The following is a 19,357-nucleotide window of genomic DNA, read 5'->3' as shown; positions in this document are numbered from 1 at the left end:
GACGAAACCTGAAACTGGCTAATTCTGGCTTTGTCCGGAGAATGGAATGAGACATGCAGACCCAAGCCATTCCCGTGGGGGGAAACATTTGTTGCTTCAGAGCCATTATCCTACAGTGCGTCTACAACACTATAACAGTGTATCAGAATTATGAACGTTTGTACAGAAAGATCCAAGCCACTTACCTCAGACTTTTTCCTCCCTGGTTGGCTTTTTTAAAAACATTTTAAAAACAATGTAGCCTAATTGTTTTCAATGTAGTAACTGTTTCTGCATCATCCATTAATTGATCTAGACAACCCTTTAGCGGTTGTTTTGAAAAGCACCAACATTATCGGTCAGCCATTTCCTGTTCGTAATTGCTAGTTCAGCTAGTTCAAACTGATGTGCGCATGCATGTAAAAAAATACTTTAGACATACTACATATACCATTAATGAGCGATGCAAGATAACACCTTTCAGTTGGCTTTTCAAACGATTAATGCCCATTCAGGTTCTGCCCCGCAAATGTATACCCCAAAGACTATTAATGGGACTAATGGTTTCTCCAGTATACAGTATGTGGAACAACTATTCTCGGTAGATCTAATTCCTTAATAGAAAGCTGGTCACAGATCTGTGTTGAGGAGTCCAGTGCTTCCTGGTTTAGGCTGGCAGCTGGGACATTTGCGGCCCTTTTCATCCATCTGAGGAACAGGAAAAAACAGGATTGGCCGGGCTAAATGCTTGCTTTGGACTGAGCACCAGGAGAATACGCAGACCGGTCCTTCTCCTAAGGTCCTGACACCTTGAGTAGAAATCTCACTTTGTTTTTTTATGATGTGGCCTGACCTCAAACAAACTGTCAATTCAAACACGGCCCTCGCTTGGATCCTCATCTGAGGAGAACCGGATTTGGCACCTGCGTGGATTGTCCTTCCCACAATCCTCTGCGATAAAACTCAAGGGTCAGCTCTGGCTCAGGTTGTAATTGATGCCAAGTGCAATAGGCACAGTGAGTAAAAACAATCAAGCAAAAGTTGGTTATAAAATAAATAAGTCAGTCCGCATAAATGGTGGACATCATTCTGTTCGCTCACCTGTGAAGTACATCTGTTAAACCAAGCTCTAAATCTAAATAAGAGATGATTAGGCTTATAAATTACCTTGATAAGCTTATCCTGATAACCTCAACTGTGTACAGTAGCAAACCTTAAATGTCCAACTTTATATACCTAGCATACATTTATTTAATGTTTTATTTAGCTTTTAACAAGGAAGGCCCCGTTGACATCTCTTTTTCAAAGGGGTTGACACGTTACCTACCATAGTACATCTTGCATTCAACCAGACATTTAAGCCATTTCATTTGACTTCTCGGTGCATGTCTAAATGCAATGTTCATAAAAATAATTTTAAAAAATCTCAAATTAAATGCTTCTCGTATTTTTTGTGAACACTTCAGATTGCAACTAAGTCAGTCAGCCGGTGCTATCCAACAAGTTATAAAAGGCAATAAATTAAAAGCTACATACAGCTACGTACAGCTAGGCTACATCAGAGCCTTCTATACTAGAATACCTTAGCCTCTGATTTTTCAACTCACTGAACTGAAAATATCCCCACTTGCGTGCAGCTACAGTAACTATGCAATGACCAGCACAATTTATAATGGTTTGTCATCAAACTTCCATCCAGCTCAATTTTACTATCTGTTTGTACAGCTTTGTCTACTATATAGAATCCAATATTAAAGAAATTCAATATAGAACATTGCCCTAAGCTCTTGGGCTACTTCTTGCTATTTCTTTGCTAATGCCAACAGAAATGGACCTACACCAATCACTAGGCCTAATAAACAGCAGCAGACGTCTTGTTTCCAAGCAACGGCAAAATCTGTTACCATGAATAATGTTTTGGTTATTAATTGAATGGCATTAAAAAGATTTTTATAAGAAAGTCTTTGACATTCCGCACTAATTCTTGGCTTCATCAATTTTCCTAATACTTAACAAATTAGGCAAAGTATTACCACTAAGATGAGATCTCTGATGAGAACGGGCGATAAATATTGTGTGCAAGGAACATTTTATTTGATTTAATTTCCTTTCAGAGGAAAATTCATCTTTAACTAAATCAAAAATGCATTTTTAAACTTTTAATCACATGGCATACGGTCTCTTTCCATGATTTAGTTATTCCTTAGGAATCAACACATAGTTCACCTGAAGTATGTGGGTAAACAAATGGAAAATATAGCCAAACTTTGGATCTTTACAATCTTCAGTCCCCTCTAATTAAATGTGAGCCAAATACATTGATTGTGCATGTGCAGTCCTGACAACTCAATGCATACCCGACAACAGTAGGATGCATGTTCTAATAAAACTATGTTTATCTTAAATCCCCACAGTAAGAGTATTGAAATCAAGTGGGGAAAAAAAATTATAAAATGCACCAATGAGCCATTTGATGTATCGTACGCATATCTGATGAGAGGTGGCCATATTTTTGTCTTGTGTCCTGAGGGACAGAAAATCTGATGCTGTCCTGCAAGCATGAACTGGGTTGGGTTCTGTCTGGAAAGTCCAACTAAGAACAACCTGCTGAAATGTCTTGCACATTCTAAGATAAATAAGATAAATAGTACCATAAAAAAGTACCAGCCGCTTAAGAATGCACCGCCCTTTACATGTAACTTGAAAGATATAAATGTATGTACAGGACGATATTTTCAAAGACGGAGGAGTTCCTAAATTCAAGAAAATACCAAAGAATTCATGTGAACATCAAATGAAATGTTTGTTTAGTCTGTTTCTGTCTGCTCTGCCCCGATGTTGTCTGGTGCAGTAGCTGTGGTGTCTCGGCAGGCAGACTGCATTGTGGGAACTTTTCTTCCATAAATTCGCCACCCTTATCGTGAGGATTCGATGGCACGCAGTTGAGATCAGACATTCTAAATTGGGCAGAAAAAAAAAACGTGGGGAGAAAAAATGCTTAAAACGCACCGGTGGGTTAAAAATGTTTTGTCTATCATTATAATATACAAATAGCAAACCTCTGATTCTCATTCCCTCTTAATTAGAATAAAACAGCATCAATTTGGGAAAAACATTCTAGAAAGAGGTCCGCGGCCTTTTTTGCGGCGCAAGAAAAAGTATCCGTAATTGCTTTCATTCAATGCTCAGTAGCCGTAAAAACCGGCTATGCCGACGTTCTGGCTTGCACATGTCGCCGTTGCGGTTTCAGTCTCATCGTTATATTATAATAGTTTACAATTGCAACTCAATGCGAAAGCAGACAGACCACAGAGGGCCATGCCGAGCTTTACTTAAACCACCACTGACAACCATTTCTTCGGAAAGCACTGTTTCTTTCCTTCAGAGTTCTCTCTTGTAGCATAGCGGTGAATAACCTAGGTCTTCGTGCGTGAATGTACCAGTCAAAATGGGGCGTAAACCTCCAGCTGCTGACGACAGACTGCTCTGACTTTTACTGGTTAACAGGAAGTATATCTTTGACCTTTCCTGTGCGAATCAGGTTTTCTGCTTTCATTCTATTTCACTCAGTGGGATGGGCTGTAGAGTTGTGTCCTTGGCCAGGAGCCACTGAATCACGGACCTCCGCTCACCATTACAGCTATGGGTCGCTGCAGAAGCCATCATATAGCCTACATCCGCCATTTACAGCATCCCGGCTACAAAACAGACGATGACAGTGCCGTCCAGCATCTTTATGGCGTCGGCTGCATAATGTGAAAAACACTTCCACCGCTGCTATTGGAGGCTTGATCAGGGGCGACCAAACGTCGCGGTCCTCTGAGCCCGAGGTGAAGGATGTGGGAGGACAGAGCTGAACGCATCCCAACGCGCGGAAGGCCGTAACCACGGCAACAGCTCATAACAAAACGCTTCGCGCGAGTCCGCCGCGGCGTCGCCGGGCGGCCGTACATCACCGGGGGTGGAAGCCCCCCAGACGGACCCGCCGGGGCAAGACGAAGAGAAAAGCGGCAGGGGGAGGAACAACAAGCAAACAGATGCTTTCATTACCGCGGGAAGGAGACGTCCCATCTGCCGGCTGTTTGAGTTTTCGGCGCTGGGAACATAACTTCCATTACGGTTATGGGCCTCCATCGTAAAACGGCCAATTTGGTAATGGCCGAATGCGCCATTTCAACTTAACTCAAATTAATAATCCAGACTCGTAATACGAAGTGCATGAAAGATAATTAGCACAGAATAAGTATGATAGAAAGCATTACTGTTTCATCCTGACAGTAGTCGTAGAAATGTAAATGTCTCGCCATTAATTTGCTTGCAAAACTTCTCAAAAATAAATATCAGAGTGTATGAATAATAATGTATTCAGGTACAGATATTTGCTGTTTTGTGAAGGTCACATCTATTCCCATTGCCATCAGGCTTTAGGCCAAACATTTACATATAGGCTAAGCTGAGCCACAGTCAATGGATGCTAAAACATTTCCACCTTCTAAGCTTAGGAACTCCTTTTCCTATATGACCACTGCACTCAGGTCAATAATTTAATTACTGAATTTGTTTACTTAACCTCCACCCTGAAATGGTCTCAATTAATTCCTTGAAAATTCATCAAAAGGACCAACTGGGGTTCAACATGCTACCAAAATAAACAGCCTATAGAGTAATCAATGTGTTTTCCTGTCAGCTTTCTGAAAATTGATGTTTGAGGAAAGCTAGTTAGACAAGGGTGCTCCATAAACTTATCCAATTAAAAAGGAATAATAGATCCTTACAGTCACAAATCCGTTCTAATCAAACATATCCAAACTCTCTGCTGTGCACTACACAAAACAAAAAATTTGGAACCTCGAAGAAAGATGAAAGCGTTTTTCTTCCAATGAAATGAACCGGCGCTCCTCGATTCCTCTCGGATATCTCTTCAGTCGGGGTTTTTCATTACACGGCTTTTCTTTCGCGTAATTGCTCACATCCTAACGCTGTGGTTGTTTTACTTGGGAAGCTCCTGTCCTTCCCGCGCGGGCAGCCGACACAAAGATCATAGTCATGCCGGGCTGGATGCGAGCAGGAATTAAAAGAAGAAAGATGCAAGATGCCTATCTTCAAAGGCTTTCTCTCTGCCATCAAAGACCCCCCTCCCTCCCCCTCCTGCCCCCCCCCCCCCACTCCCTCCCCCAAAACCCCCACCCACCCCTCGCGAGACTCCTCTGCACAGCGGCTCCCTCCGCGGCCGCTAACTGCCCCCACCGCTGCCTCTCCGTACGGCGCGATGCGGTCAGCATGTGCCGCATCCTTACTTTGCTGCAGATACATCTGGCAAAAACATACAAGTCATGCCCCAGTGATACACTTCCTTAACCCCTTAAAGCCCAGGGCTTTTTTTTTTCTATGAATCCTCCTCCTGTCTTAAATAAACCCCATTATCTTCAAAACTATATACAGTGCAGACATGGTTTCAAAGCTTTAAATAAAGAGCACGTTTGTACCAAAATTACCAAATCCCCAGATCCTACAGGAGTCTCACTCTGTAAACATACTGGACATATTTATTCTGATAAACAACAAAGAAAACCAGAAATTGTTTTGTATTTTCTTTGTTCTGCAGTGATTACTTGTACTTCTGATACTGGATGAAACCAGGTTTCTTCTTTCAATCGTGCTCAAGAATGTATACAGTACAACAACAGGATAGAAGTTTGGAGTGCATTGAACAAAGCAGTAAAATTTGACATGTGTTTTCCCAAAAGCAGGTCCAAGTGTCCCCACAACCTCTCCTATATTTATGTGTGTGTGCGTGTGTGTGTGTATATATATATATATATATATATATAGCCTATATATACACAGATAGTATATGTGCGTAAGTAAACAAAAACACATGCACGCACACAGACACATCAGCCCTTGGGTTCTGTTCCTCCAGTGTTTGTAGTTTCCAGGCCAATAATGACTCCATAAATCAAGATAGTGACAGCAGTAGGATTAAGCAATTATTTGGGGTTTTTTCATGTGTGTGTATACTGTGGAAGAAAAACTTTATCGTAATCAGATACAAACCGCAAGCTGAAGACCAATTGCAGATACCATTCGTATTCAGAGAAGTCACATCAAATGGAGGAATTGAGTAGCCTAATAAGAGTATCCAGCAGGAAAGTAACTTTGAAAAACAGTGTTTAGCTAACCGCTTAAGTCTTACAATTGTATGTAGTTTTTAAAGAATAGGCTAATTCGTTTAACGGCATGTGGAATAAATATCCTTTTTTCTGCCAGATAGTTTCTTCTAATAATATATGTATTTAACTTAAGTAGTGCAAATGTTAATTTAGACTTTTTTTAAAAAGCATACAAAATTCACATCCGCCACATACAAAAAAAATGTAGGCTATATTAAAATAAGAATATTTAGTCCGGCTGTTATAAATCCTGTGGAAATCTCTATCAAGGAAATTGAATAGGAAGGTTTTATTTTAGCACTATCCATACTCTTTTCATTACAAACAAAACTTAGAAGGAACCTGACATTGGAACTGCAAGTTTTAAAGTCACATGTTTACTCAGCTGATTTCAGTAGAACTGATTTCCATAGGAGAAATATAATGCATTCAAGTAGCTGTTAAACTGATCTGACTCCTGCTGTTAACAATCAACGTTTGTAACAAAGTACAAAATAGGCATCTATAAAATATACAACAGAGAATGCAGGCATCGTAGAATGTGCCAATGTATCATTTTGTAAATTTGACTTATTTTCTCAAGAACATGCAACGCCGTAAAACTTACTCAGATAAAAAGAGACTGCAAGACTGTGAAGTCTGAAGAATTATTGGGTGAGGTCAGAACAAAGGCAAAAGGAAAAAAGAGTTGCAATTTATTTTTAGCTGAGTTCCTCTGTGTGGTTAACCATTTTAATTGGTGGGCTTAATATCTGATCAATGTGTTAGGGATAAGTCATGAGCGCTGTTCTTGATCAAAAAGGATCCGTGCGGGCAGTTCTCTGTGTCACTGTGTCTTCTCAGCCCACCGCCACATCAAAAAGATCAATTTTATGTCTTTATTTTCCTCGGCCTGACACTCAAATGAAAACCCGATTAAATGTTCACAAATCGCACATGTGACTGTGGACAGCATGCAGCTTCCCTTACTGTTTTGTCGTATTTGCGTACTAGTATGAAACTATTTAGCGTATTCCCCGAGATTCGTCAGACGACTGTTTCCCTTCAGAAACGACACAAAAATAAATGGTAAAGAGAATGAAAATGGCGGAATGCTGTAATGTTATGGTTGTGGTGAAAGCAGGACAAATTGAAATGATAAAAATTAAATAGATTATAAAAATGTATAGATTTAAGGAATAAATTCTGAGGCTTAAGGCAGTTATGTGGTTTAAATCAGCATCGGACGTTGAACAGACATGTACGCATGCGTTTTTCATGCAAATAAATGAAAAGCTAAAGATCTCCCAGCTGCCAGGACCAAGATTAAAGGGGAGCAGGGCGTGTCGAGTGAGAAAGCCTCTGACTCCGAAATGTAGGGCGAGTCCAAAGACCTTGATATTCGGGTTCAAATCCAGACTGTACCACACAATGACCGAGTCCTCCAGCATCCAGCACTGGTATAGAATTATCCCCCAGCTGCGGGGACTGGATGCGGTAGCTGGCTGGGAGTGGACAGGATGTGTGTCTCTACAGGTCTGGCAGTGAAAAGTCCACAGACTTTCCCTCCGAAATCACAGAGTGCAGAGAGGCAATTGGCCTAGACACTGGTGTAACTGAGACGGCACGAACCTCATTGTCTTAGGTTAGTGCCAGGGTGGAATGGCGGAAACGTGCCAAAAACAGCCCCCGGGATCAGAGAAGTTACAGCTATGGCCGCGCTACCGATATCAGTTACAACCAGAGCTGTATCTTGCCACCCTATCTTACCCGCTGTGTTTGAATTACGTTTACTGCATAATTCTACTTGGCAGGACCGATAACAGGCAGCAGGGAGCGAAGAATTCATTGAACCCATTTTATGACAGTACAGTAGTATGTAACAGATACAACAGGACTACACATCTACAGTCCTTACTGCCCACACTGCAAAATAAATAATTACAATACACTGTGCAGTATAAGCTGTTAACACATCAACTGTAGATGTCTTCCCTGGCCTACCAGGCCCTTTGTGTTCACTGAGCTCACCAGTGCCGTCTTTCTTCTTAATGATGTTCCAAACAGTTGATTTTGGTAAGTGTAAAGTCTGACCTATGACTTTTTTTTCTTCTTATTTCTCAGCCTCATAATTCCTTCTGTGACTTTCATTGGCACAACTCTGGTCCGTATGTTGACAAACACCAGTAACAGATCCCAAAGCCAATCTAAGGCCTCGAATCAAGACTAAACTGAGAACTGTCTTATACCTGCATTAAGAAAGCAACTGAACACACTTGACATCAGAAACACCCGTGAAGCCATTTGTCCCAAACATAATGGTGCCCTGAAATAGGGGACAACGTATAAAAAATGCAGTAATTTCTACATATTAAAGCCAAAATGTATTAAAGCCAAAAACACCCTTTAACAAAAGCTGATAATCTGCACTTTAACCACACGTAAATTGTTTGATTACAAAGCTAAAATTGTGGAGCACTACGCCAAATGAAGAAAAAAAACATGTCTTTGTTCCAAGCATTATATATAAATGAAAATAAAGTTAAACAAACACTGTAATACTGCAGATGTGTTTAAGACTGAGTTTCACATTTCAAATAATACTCCTTTAAATAAAATATGAATTTAGTTTCAGGATTTCCCCTCCTTTATATTCACCCAACGAACGAGATCTACCCTTCCTCTTTTAGTGATGGGTAGGCAGTGAGCAGGCCTAGATGGCTGTGTGACTGCAGGGCAAAGTCTGATCAGAACCCCCCACTCCCCACCTCCCATCCCTTGGTATTGTATCTCCACAGGTGGAGGACGGCGGCACGTGCTGATCAGGGTGCACACTACCGGCGAGGTCAGCCGTAATTGAGAACAGCTCTTGTGCACCTGCCGGTTTGAGAGGTCCCAGAAAGCGGGAGGCTTTTCCAAGACCTTTAAAAAAAAAAGAAGCTTGAAAATCCCAGAGCGGCTGGAAACGAAGAACCACAGCGAGACAACAAAAGTGCGAAGCGGTTCCCAGAAAAACACAGCCCTGCAGAACGGTTCCAGGTGCAAAGCCCGGCCCGTGGACACGTACAACCCATGCGCACCACAGTAAATATACACTGGCCTCTTTACAAGCCTCCATGAAACAAAGAACCCCTACAGATTTATTGGTATGGATAATTTAAGAATTTATATGAACATTTCTTTGACCACTGTCTATTTACTGTCCCTAAATGCTATAGAAAAAGAGTGTAACTTGCACTTAAAAATGGACAGTGTTATTGAACACATATTATTTTCCATGATATAAAGTCACAGGATACAGTCAAAACATATAGCCTAGGCTAGGACATCTTTATAGTATTGGCTTACAGCATTCAACTTAACTATTTACCTACCATAAAAATGAATTTCTGTGAATCACGTCTGTCCAAAAAGCTTGCATATTCAATACACATTTTCATAGAAATGCTACTGTTGCCTGTTCTTCCTTGTGACTATTCAGAACAATCTTCGTCAACATTGGGCCTACAGTATATTATGAAACTTCTGCAAAATGATCTAGGCTATCTAAAGCAGTGGACAATGACAGTTCATATGACCTGAATGATGACACTATAAAACTGCGGTGCTTTCCTGGGAAATCATTATTTCCAAAAGCCCTAACAGGATATACAGATCATTTCAGTTAACTGCCACATGTGTCTTATCCCAAAGAGTTTACTAAAAATTTGCATTAGCCAGCTTAAACTATACTCAATAAATGGAGATGTCCTTCATAACTATATTTGTGATTTACTTTTAATTTATAATGTGTGATATCTAACATGATCACAGGATCACCTCATGTATGCAGCACAACCTGGTAAGGTGTTGAAAAACAGCGAAATGGAGCATTTGTGCAGTCAATGAACAGAAGAATGTGGAAAATCTGCTGAAATAAAGAAAAGGCCATCCTTCACACATATCATGTCTGTGGTCAGGAAACGCAATATAACATGACACACTTAACGGAAAAGCATAGATGTAAATATGCATGATAATAACCACATAATCCCCTGAGGTAGAATTAGAAAGTGGGATTACCAGAAAAATGAAAACAGAATAGCAGCATTTCATAAAGTATTCTTCTTTACTTTAAGACCATCTAAAAGGCTCAAACTGAATTAGCAATCCATAGCTTGATTTCTTGTCTGTTGTCTTTGTGGGCTTGAGTTTTATGCATTGCCCATTTCCATATTATAATTACTTTGTGCAAATTCAAAAAACACACTTGATTTCTGAGTGGGTCAACAGATGCACAAAAACAGCACAAACTGATGCATTTCCCAGCAGTGTCTGAGTCCCTTTTATTAATGAGAGTTTTCCATACAAAGTACTACAGTACTGCCATCTTAGATGAAAAGGGAGAATGGCCTCTAATTAATATTGTTGAATCTGTGTTCAACCTGACTCCAAAATTGTATTTTTCTCTGACAGATGTGTCCCACACAAAGGGAAATACACATTTTGCAAACTTAAAACTGAAAACTATTGGGAAGGCTGTCTCAGTGACACGTTATTGCATTTAAAACAGAACACTCCAAAATTTACCACACATATAGCCCTCGATCAATTGAAATTTGGCTTTGGGGACTAAGAATATTACTCAACTAGCTACTGACTGTAGGGTTCATCATAAGGCTCACATAAATAAAGATGACAAATGCTTAAGACCATCATCCATGTTGTTTTACCCCCCTTATCTTCAGTACTGGCCTCTTTTTGGCAAATCTTCACACAGGCGTTTAAAAATGGAAGATGAATGCGATTTTCTTAGTAGACTATATTAACTCAAATAGGACCCAAAAGACCTTGTACTAGCATTAGCAGCGCACATAATATAATACAGTATGTTACTTCTTGTGTTTTCTTTTGAAATTCTAGGCGCTTTCTGAGTACATTTACCATTAAAATAATACATATTACAATATTAATGATATTTTGTGGGGAAATAAATCCAAGGACTTTGGAAGTGTGTAGTGTGACTAAAAAAATTACACTCAAAGGTGTGCGAATAAAAACACTTAAAAAGGTCAGGTAAGTCAGCGTCTTGAAAAACTAAAGAAGGTGACTGTTTCATAACTGTGTTTGAAGAGCAAGCTGGTGTGTTTGCTCACCTGTGACCTGCTCACTGTGCATAGTAATGAGTGTGAGTAACGATACCATTGCATGCTGTGACAGGAGGGATCAGCCTGTATGAAATCACGCACATTGTACATTATCTTTGAATGATTTCCCACAACTTTATTACACCTCATAATAGTGTGCATAGTTTCTATGGATGGAATCTGTCACCAGACAGTGAGTACACATGCGAGATACAAAAACACTGATAAACAGGACTGAGAAACAGGGAACGAAAATATATTGAGCTGTACCATTCATTGCCTTTCATTAGGCTATTCAACACAAACCAAACACCTCTCCTTAAATGTGTATCTTTTGAAACACACCACAGTGAACACATACCTGAACTGGTGGATTGCATGCATGCATGGAACAGGAAATATCTGATATCATAGGTAGCAAGCTAGCCAGGAAATTATGCCTTTAGCTGCCATTGACAACAGTGATAGGTAGCCAGCTAGCTCTCTCTAGATAGAAACCAACATTATATATGCAAATTAAGCATTTACATTTGGTGAGTGGTAAGGGACGCAGTTTCTGCTTACAGGTATAGTTATTGATATTACAGTTATAGTTCAGATATATGCTATGTACTTTGGTCATTTGGCAGTGACCAAAGTACATTTGGTCTTTTTATAGACCAGTAATTACTAGAAAGTAACAACACACACAATAGGTACATTTTAAGTACACATACCAACCAAATACTTAAACAGTCCAGAGATCAAGATAACGTTCGAGGTGCTTGCGTGAATTTATTTATTTTATTCTTTGGAATTTACCCACCGTAATCTCTTACTGGAAACATAGTTTTTTTATAGAAAGTTGGTAACGGTTGCCTTTCTTAATCTTCTGTATTACTTTTGGGAAGGGCTTGCATGTAGGCAAGCAGAGAGTCCATATCGCCCTGTGATCAAACAGTGCGCACCCGCGTATCTCTATTTTACCTTTCTTGTCTGAATTCACAATAATGTATCAGGGGCGTTCATATGTTCATTTTCTTTATCAGATAGCCTGTTTGCAATTGCAGTGTTGCAAGGTTATATTTTTACGGTATCCAGGGAAGCAGACTAGTTGTGTTCACTCTCTCTTGTGCGGTTAATCCAAAATGTGCATTAGCTTAGGCCTCTGCTAGGACAGAGGCCCTTCTATAGCTGCAGTGGGACTCTCATTCATCTCGATGGAAATTCTACAGCAGAGCTCAACGGGTCTAACTACAGTAGAATGTTTGATACCCGGGTTTGTGCAGTGATATACTGCTTGTCCAGGACACGGCTCAGCCTAGCCTATTGCTTTTCCAGAGATCTGACGTACATATATATTTCATTAAGACGGAGGAACTGCATGCGTCTGGTACATGTTCTTACATTCAGTGCAAGAGAGCTAACCTGTTTTCCCATCTACCCTGTCATTGCTGGTCCATTATTTCAGATGTGAGCTACAATTCAAGCGTTGAGTTTTTTTCCCTCAGACCACACAAGGGAAGCGGAGCACAAACAAACATGCGTGTGCATGGTCGCATGCGTACGCGCAGCGCACGCACCCCGTGCTAGCGACGGCGGCGACTCCCTGCGCACTTACTTCTGCTGGGCTTTGGAGTGCCTGCGGGCCTCTGCAGCTGCTTTCCTTTTCTCAAATTCCTTCTTTTTGAGGACCTCGCCGCCGCCTATGGAGCCCAGCTCCAGCAGCTGGCGGGCCATCTCCTCGTCCTGAAGGGGCAGTGAAAACGATCCGGTGAGCCTGGGCGTGGGGCGCTGGGGCCCGAGGTGGAGTGTGTTACAGAACAAACTCACCCCCCCCCCCCCGACACACACACACACATGCAACCCACCCCCTCACCCGCCTCAAACCTCCCCATCCACGAACATGCAACCCACCCCTTCACCCCCCCTCAAAACCGACTCACACCACCCCCCACCATCCCCAAACACACAGACACACGCAACCCACCCCCTCACCCCCTCAAAACCCACCCACCACCACTTCAAGCACCTCACACGCAATAAGGGCGTAAGGCCGGAAAACTAAGCTAATTAAACAGAGGGAGAATGCTATATTCATCTGCGATGAAATCGCCGTGCGTTAGACAGACATGTGTGCGTGTGCTCTGTGTGCGTAGGGGTTGGGACAAAACAACAGCCCGGTTTGGTTATGTAGCCTATATGGGGAACCGTGGACACGGCAGGGTACTCTAAATACGGCTAAGCCGGCATCACGGTGGCCTGGTCGAGGTTTCTACCGCATGTCCTCACAGCCGGGCACTCCGGATAAGCGGGGGCAAGTCTGACACGAAGCCAAACGGCTTTAATGTGGCCTCGGAAAGATGACTACGGGTTAAGTTATTTTCTTAAAAATAGCTTTAACATCAATGGTCATGATTTCCCATTCTCATTGGTGACTAAACTCAGAAGTCTATTTCATCTCTCGACAATTAAAAAATCGTTCAGCTGCTCCGTCTCACTGGCTGAGATTTCGTGGAATGAACTGCCTTGCAACAAACAGCCTAATTGTCAACCTAAAGAGTCTACTGGTATGCAACTTTATTATCTATATGGGAACTCACTAACTCAGTCCTTTGTTTTTAACTATCCAAACAGTCAGAAGTAAAATGATTGGTCAGTTACTGCCAACAAATCATATTGCCAAACATGGGCACTACAATCTGGTCATCCAGTCAATATTGAATATAAACAACATACAAGATATGATCTAGCTAGCTGACCTTATTTGACTTTTTGTGCTCATAATACACAGGCTTTTGTTAGCAGGTGTTTTAAACAGATTCGGGCTACGTCTTTGAAGTCAGCGTGCTCATAAGAAAAACATTGAGCAACATTTCCATCTAGTGGTAGCGACGGGGACTGCAGCCAGCCTTCTTCACCAACTGCCGGTTATGAATTGATTCCTAAACAGTCGATTGACTACAGCTGTCTACTGTTCAACATAAACTCTTTGAGCTGGCCGCAACTGCCATTTATTTCCTTTTATAGCTTAGGCTATATGTTGTTAATCAAAAAAATATGCAAGGTTGGGGGGTGGGGGAGGAGGAATACATAAGCATTCCAAATTCATTCCGGAAGAAAACCGTACGGCTGAGACACGTTAATTCTTGTAATCCAATATGAGCATTCTCTGCAGGCCTCTATAATGAAAGCTGACCCGTAAAATGTGCTCGTGGAACTCCCTTGAGGATACACACTGTTAACAAGACACATATTGAGTGCATTATTTTGGATAACTCCGCTGACCTACAGATTGCATTGTTTATAGACTTCATCACATTAATAAATCCCATGTAAGCAAGCAGTGATGAGGGAAACATATTATTGGCGTTCCTACCGGGGCCCATAAAAGAAAGGAGTCAGACAGCAATACCAGAAAGATAGCACAATAAACAAGATAACATAAACATAAGCATATGTCAGGTAATAGAGATATGCTAATCAAGTACTAATCAGTGGCCGCTGTTAACAACATGAATTGTGGGTGCCTTTATAGACAATGAGAGATTATCTTGTCGAATCTGGATTCAGTGAAAAGCAAGAGTTTTTAGCAGTGTCCAGTGAAAGACGTCTTCTTGTACAAAAGCGCTGAGATGCTCACTGTGCGGGTGTTCTGGCAAGATTCCAGAGAACAATTTCCCTTAGAATCTGACTTCGTCAGCGAGCAACATTAATCTGTGTTACTTCTAATATCACCCTAAGTGCTTTATTTATTACATAATGCACAAGTCTTGGATGACAAAAACATGCTGTTTTAATATTATTTATTTTGTTTGTATATGTCCCTACAAGAGACTAAAATGAATTTCCAGGTCTTAGGAGGATATAAGAAAACAAAACACAAGCGAACATTCGTATCCTTTTGGCACGGAAGTATAATGTGCATATAACTCCAACGATGAACTCAAGTCTGCAGGGCAATAAATAACCAGTGCAGAATTTTTTTATATTGTGCAGCGGAAATACACAAGAAGTTTTCACCTACAGAAATACAGTACAATGAGAGGTGTGGTCTTATAAGCGCTTGCTGCAATAGTATAGCATATTGTGATTAACTAAAGCACAAGCATTAAATCTGCAGGAAAATGTAACAATTCACAGCGCACGTGCGTAACTACCGTTAGTAAATAGCCTATAGCCTACTTTATGGAGCTATGATACATGACTTGACAGCAAATCATGATCCCTAACTGTTAAGCATCTAATTTAACGAAAACCTGCTATTAGAAGTGGTGTTTTTTTAATTAGATGACCTACTGGATAACGTTAGACTATAGCTACATCTTCAATAGAATGTAAATTCGCTAGAGTCTCATACAGAGCACAGCGAGCTAGTTAGTCCAGCTAACCTTTGCTCTGCTAAAATTAAATAACAGTGACATGACTTGAAAGATTACCTCCAGATAATGTAAATCCAAGGGGGTGAGCTTGGAACTAAGGTAATCCTCATAACTCTGAAATTTGGAGACACTGCTATCCAGAACTGCGGCTGATTTGTCTTCCTCCATGTTGTTGTGTACGAGCCCTCTAAACCGGTTTCCATAGCAACCAAACTTTGAATAGGAGAGCCCTACTTCAACTCTTAAGATGTAAAGACACGAGTGATCTAACGCACTTTAAAATGTATCCAATACAGTTTTTTCATTACAGAAAATGTTGGCCTTGGGTACTCAAATGCCAGGTTTGCATAGTCGCACAGAATATTGTCATAATTTTCCAATTTAGCATTCCATGATGGGGGTTGCCCCCTAGTGGTTGTATCAAACATTATCAGGCTTCATTGTTCTGAGTATCTCTCAGTTTAGATTTCTGGATGACAACATTATAATTGCCCTGATGGCAAAGCCACTCTACATAGCATGTGTAGTGCACTCCATGATACTTCAGATGATTGACAGGTCCACACATTTTGGAGTAAATGAATCATTTCAAACTTTAGATTAATAAATCAAGGGAAAATGGCAAATTGTAAGCTGATCGAGCACACTTTTACTAGAACTATAGTCATAACCATGGATGTGCATAACTTAAAATATAAATGATGAACAGCCATCATCTTGATTTCTACTAATGTATTATATATGATTGTGCAGTAAAAAAATATGGCACAAAACTTAACTAATGCATTTTCTTCATTTCAGACAATAAATGTGAAATCTGACAGATGGCGCTGTGTAACACGTTCTGCCTTCACATGATCATCTCAACTTTTTTTGTGTATCAGTCATACTTTTTTTCCCAATCTCCTTTATGATGTAAATGCATTGTCATCTAATATACAGTGTCTTAATTGTCAGAAATAAGTCATCCATTATCGATTGGGTCTTCTCATGGGAGTAGCAGTTTTTGAAACGGTCATTTTAAGTAATGAGGTGTCTACTTCCAAAATAATGAACTGTAACAAAAAAGAAAAAAACTGTATTTAAAAAGCAGAAAATAATTATTCTCACTTGTTTTGACTTGAATGTGCTTTCTCAATTTTTACAGTTTCAAGCAGAGGAATGTAACGATGTATTACGCTATGACACTTGCTACAGGCTGTGTGCTATATGGTATTGACCACCAGCACCTGGTCCATTCCATAAACTATTACACAAAGCCAGATACAGTAAGAGGGAAATAAAGTAATATGACCGCATAGGGACGGGTGAGCTTTGGTGGGCAACACTGACCTAAACGGTACCCTAGCTTACCCATTTATCTTGGTTGAACCATCACACCCAAAGGTGACTGCCCTCCGATGTAGTTCTGGCCAACATAGTTCTATGCATGTTCAACTATATGAATATTTCTTGCTGTGCTGCTGCATTTATATGACACACAATATTTTCACTTTACGCATCACCAAAATATATTCTGTAATCTACTTGAATTGAGTCACCTCCAAAATATAAAGCATCTGAATATATCAGACTGACTATTCAAAAGGAATAACGATTGTGTGTTGAGTGTGATAGAAATTGACCGTACAATGTATAGACATATGGAGCATGGTAAATGTTACAAAAATGGTATCGAGGGTTGTTTTATTGCACAAAGGGATATTAATGGACTTGTGTGTAGTTTATGAGTTTTAAGAAATTTCCCCTGGGTGTAGAATATTTTATTTTGGGATACTGAATTCATAAGCTGGACAAAAATGTAATTCTATTAATCACATGGCTCATATAAAGTCTTTTGATGTTGAAGTGTCCTATCAGTGAACAAATTAAACTGAGATTAAACACATTTCATGTGTACTTTGGCTCAACAGCTCAAACAATAGCAAAGATTATAAAAACACCATTTTAGAATTAAATATGTTTTCTTTCCCAAATATCAATATATTTCACTGCACAAATCAGCTTGTTTTTAAAAGGACACAAGCAGTCAGCCAAAACGCATAGCTGTAGGTCAGCGACCAAGCCACTGAAATGACCCTTTTCATTTCTGAAAGCCAGCCAAAAAGAAACTATCCAGTCTGGTAAATTTGTTGTCTTTAAAAGACTACGACAAAAGCAATTGGGAAAATTTTGCATATAGTTGCATTACATTACATTACAGGCATTTAGCAGATGCTCTTATCCAGGGTGCCTTACACAACTTTTACATAGCATTTACATTGCATCCATTTATACAGCTGGATATATACGGAAGCAATGCAGGTTAAGTAACTTGCTCAAGGGTACAATGGCAGTGCATAGTCTGCTCAGAGTAACATAAACAATGTGGGGTTTCACATCGCTGCATGACTGTGATGGCAACCTCAAAAAAGTGTCCCCCTTGAACTCAAAGCCATTCGTCAAGGAAGCATGTCCCATAAAATGATGACAGTAGCTCTTTTTACAATAATTACACAATTCAGCAGTAGCCACTGTCCTTAACCCCTTTGTGGTGTAAGATCACAAATATGTAATTAGAATGTCTTTAACTGAGCATATTAATTCTAATGTAAAAAATGTTTATAATACATTACAATAGCACAATAAAGTCATTTTGAAAATGGAAAATATCATGCAACCAAAGTAATGTGTTAATCTCATTTCCTTTTTGTTTTAGGACAAAAATTGTAATCTTTAATCTTGTACAATACTTATCAAGTCTTAGATTGAACTGCATTTTTTATTCATCTTGCGTATGGAAAAACTGTAAGCTGTGTTCTGTTTTTGCAACATAATACATTATCCACTAGGCACGTGGGAACTAAGCCATTCTCACATTCAGATCCACAGAAGAGGAAGACAGCTGACTCAGTCACGCAAACTTTGCCGCTTCTGGAGCTTATCGTGTATTGTCCTATCAAGACATTAAAACACGCTTTATTATTCACCACAGACATACATTATTAATCAAATTTCCTTGTCCTTGTGCAGAATTCAGGACCGAGCTTCCTTTTTCTCGCTAAGAGACTACTTCTGAATTAACCATCTGTGTGATTTCATAAAGATAGTACACAGAATACCAAGGAAGAGAAGTGCAGAGAAGTGAACTGTTTTTTTGCAATGCTATTGCCCTAGTAATAGTAAACTGTCATATTTGACTTTACAAAATCTGATCAGTTCACTGGCATTTAAAAAAAAATGTAAATATTAAACAAATGCAAACTGAGGTATTAGAAAAAAGGCTTACATACCCAGAGATTATATTAAATACACCATATTGCTGAAAGTATGTGGCATCCAAAATCTCATCCGAAATTATGGACAATAATATGTAGTTGGTCCACCCTTTGCTGCTATAGCAACCTTCACTCTTCTGGGAAGGTCAGGCACTCATTGTGCCAGAAGAAGCACAATCACCTCAACAGGACACCCTACAACATGTGGTAGTTGCCAGGAGAATTAATTACAAATGCAATCACCTGTACTTTCAAAATATACAGTACAGACATTTGGTCTTTTAGGGTGACTATGCTATATGGGCTGTCACATTATTTAGCCACATGACCCCCTTACTCTATTACACATCACGCCCTCTAACATTGTGATAAATGGTTAACTTGTTCTTCTCTGTTCTGGGAGCTCTGTCTTACATTATTTCCCCATAACTTCTTTAAAACCAGTGCAGGCTCATTACAATGTGATAAAGAACCAATCACAT

At 40.1% G+C, this 19,357-nt stretch overlaps 1 protein-coding gene across 1 annotated transcript in view; it reads right to left on the bottom strand.

Moving 5' to 3' along the window:
* Window positions 1-15,888, bottom strand: part of cfap299 (cilia and flagella associated protein 299) — a 73,624-nt gene extending 57,736 nt beyond the window's left edge. Inside the window, exons 1-2 of the mRNA XM_064296659.1 lie at window positions 15,676-15,888; window positions 12,858-12,985 (exon numbers count right to left, since the gene is read on the bottom strand). Coding sequence (XP_064152729.1) covers window positions 12,858-12,985; window positions 15,676-15,786 — 239 coding nt within the window. The 5' untranslated portion in view covers window positions 15,787-15,888. The remainder of the gene's footprint in view (window positions 1-12,857; window positions 12,986-15,675) is intronic.
* Window positions 15,889-19,357: the final 3,469 nt, after the last annotated feature.

This window comes from Anguilla rostrata, chromosome 10 (assembly GCF_018555375.3).
Source record: "Anguilla rostrata isolate EN2019 chromosome 10, ASM1855537v3, whole genome shotgun sequence".
Classification (NCBI taxonomy): domain Eukaryota; kingdom Metazoa; phylum Chordata; class Actinopteri; order Anguilliformes; family Anguillidae; genus Anguilla; species Anguilla rostrata.
This window is presented reverse-complemented; position numbering and strand designations above follow the sequence as displayed.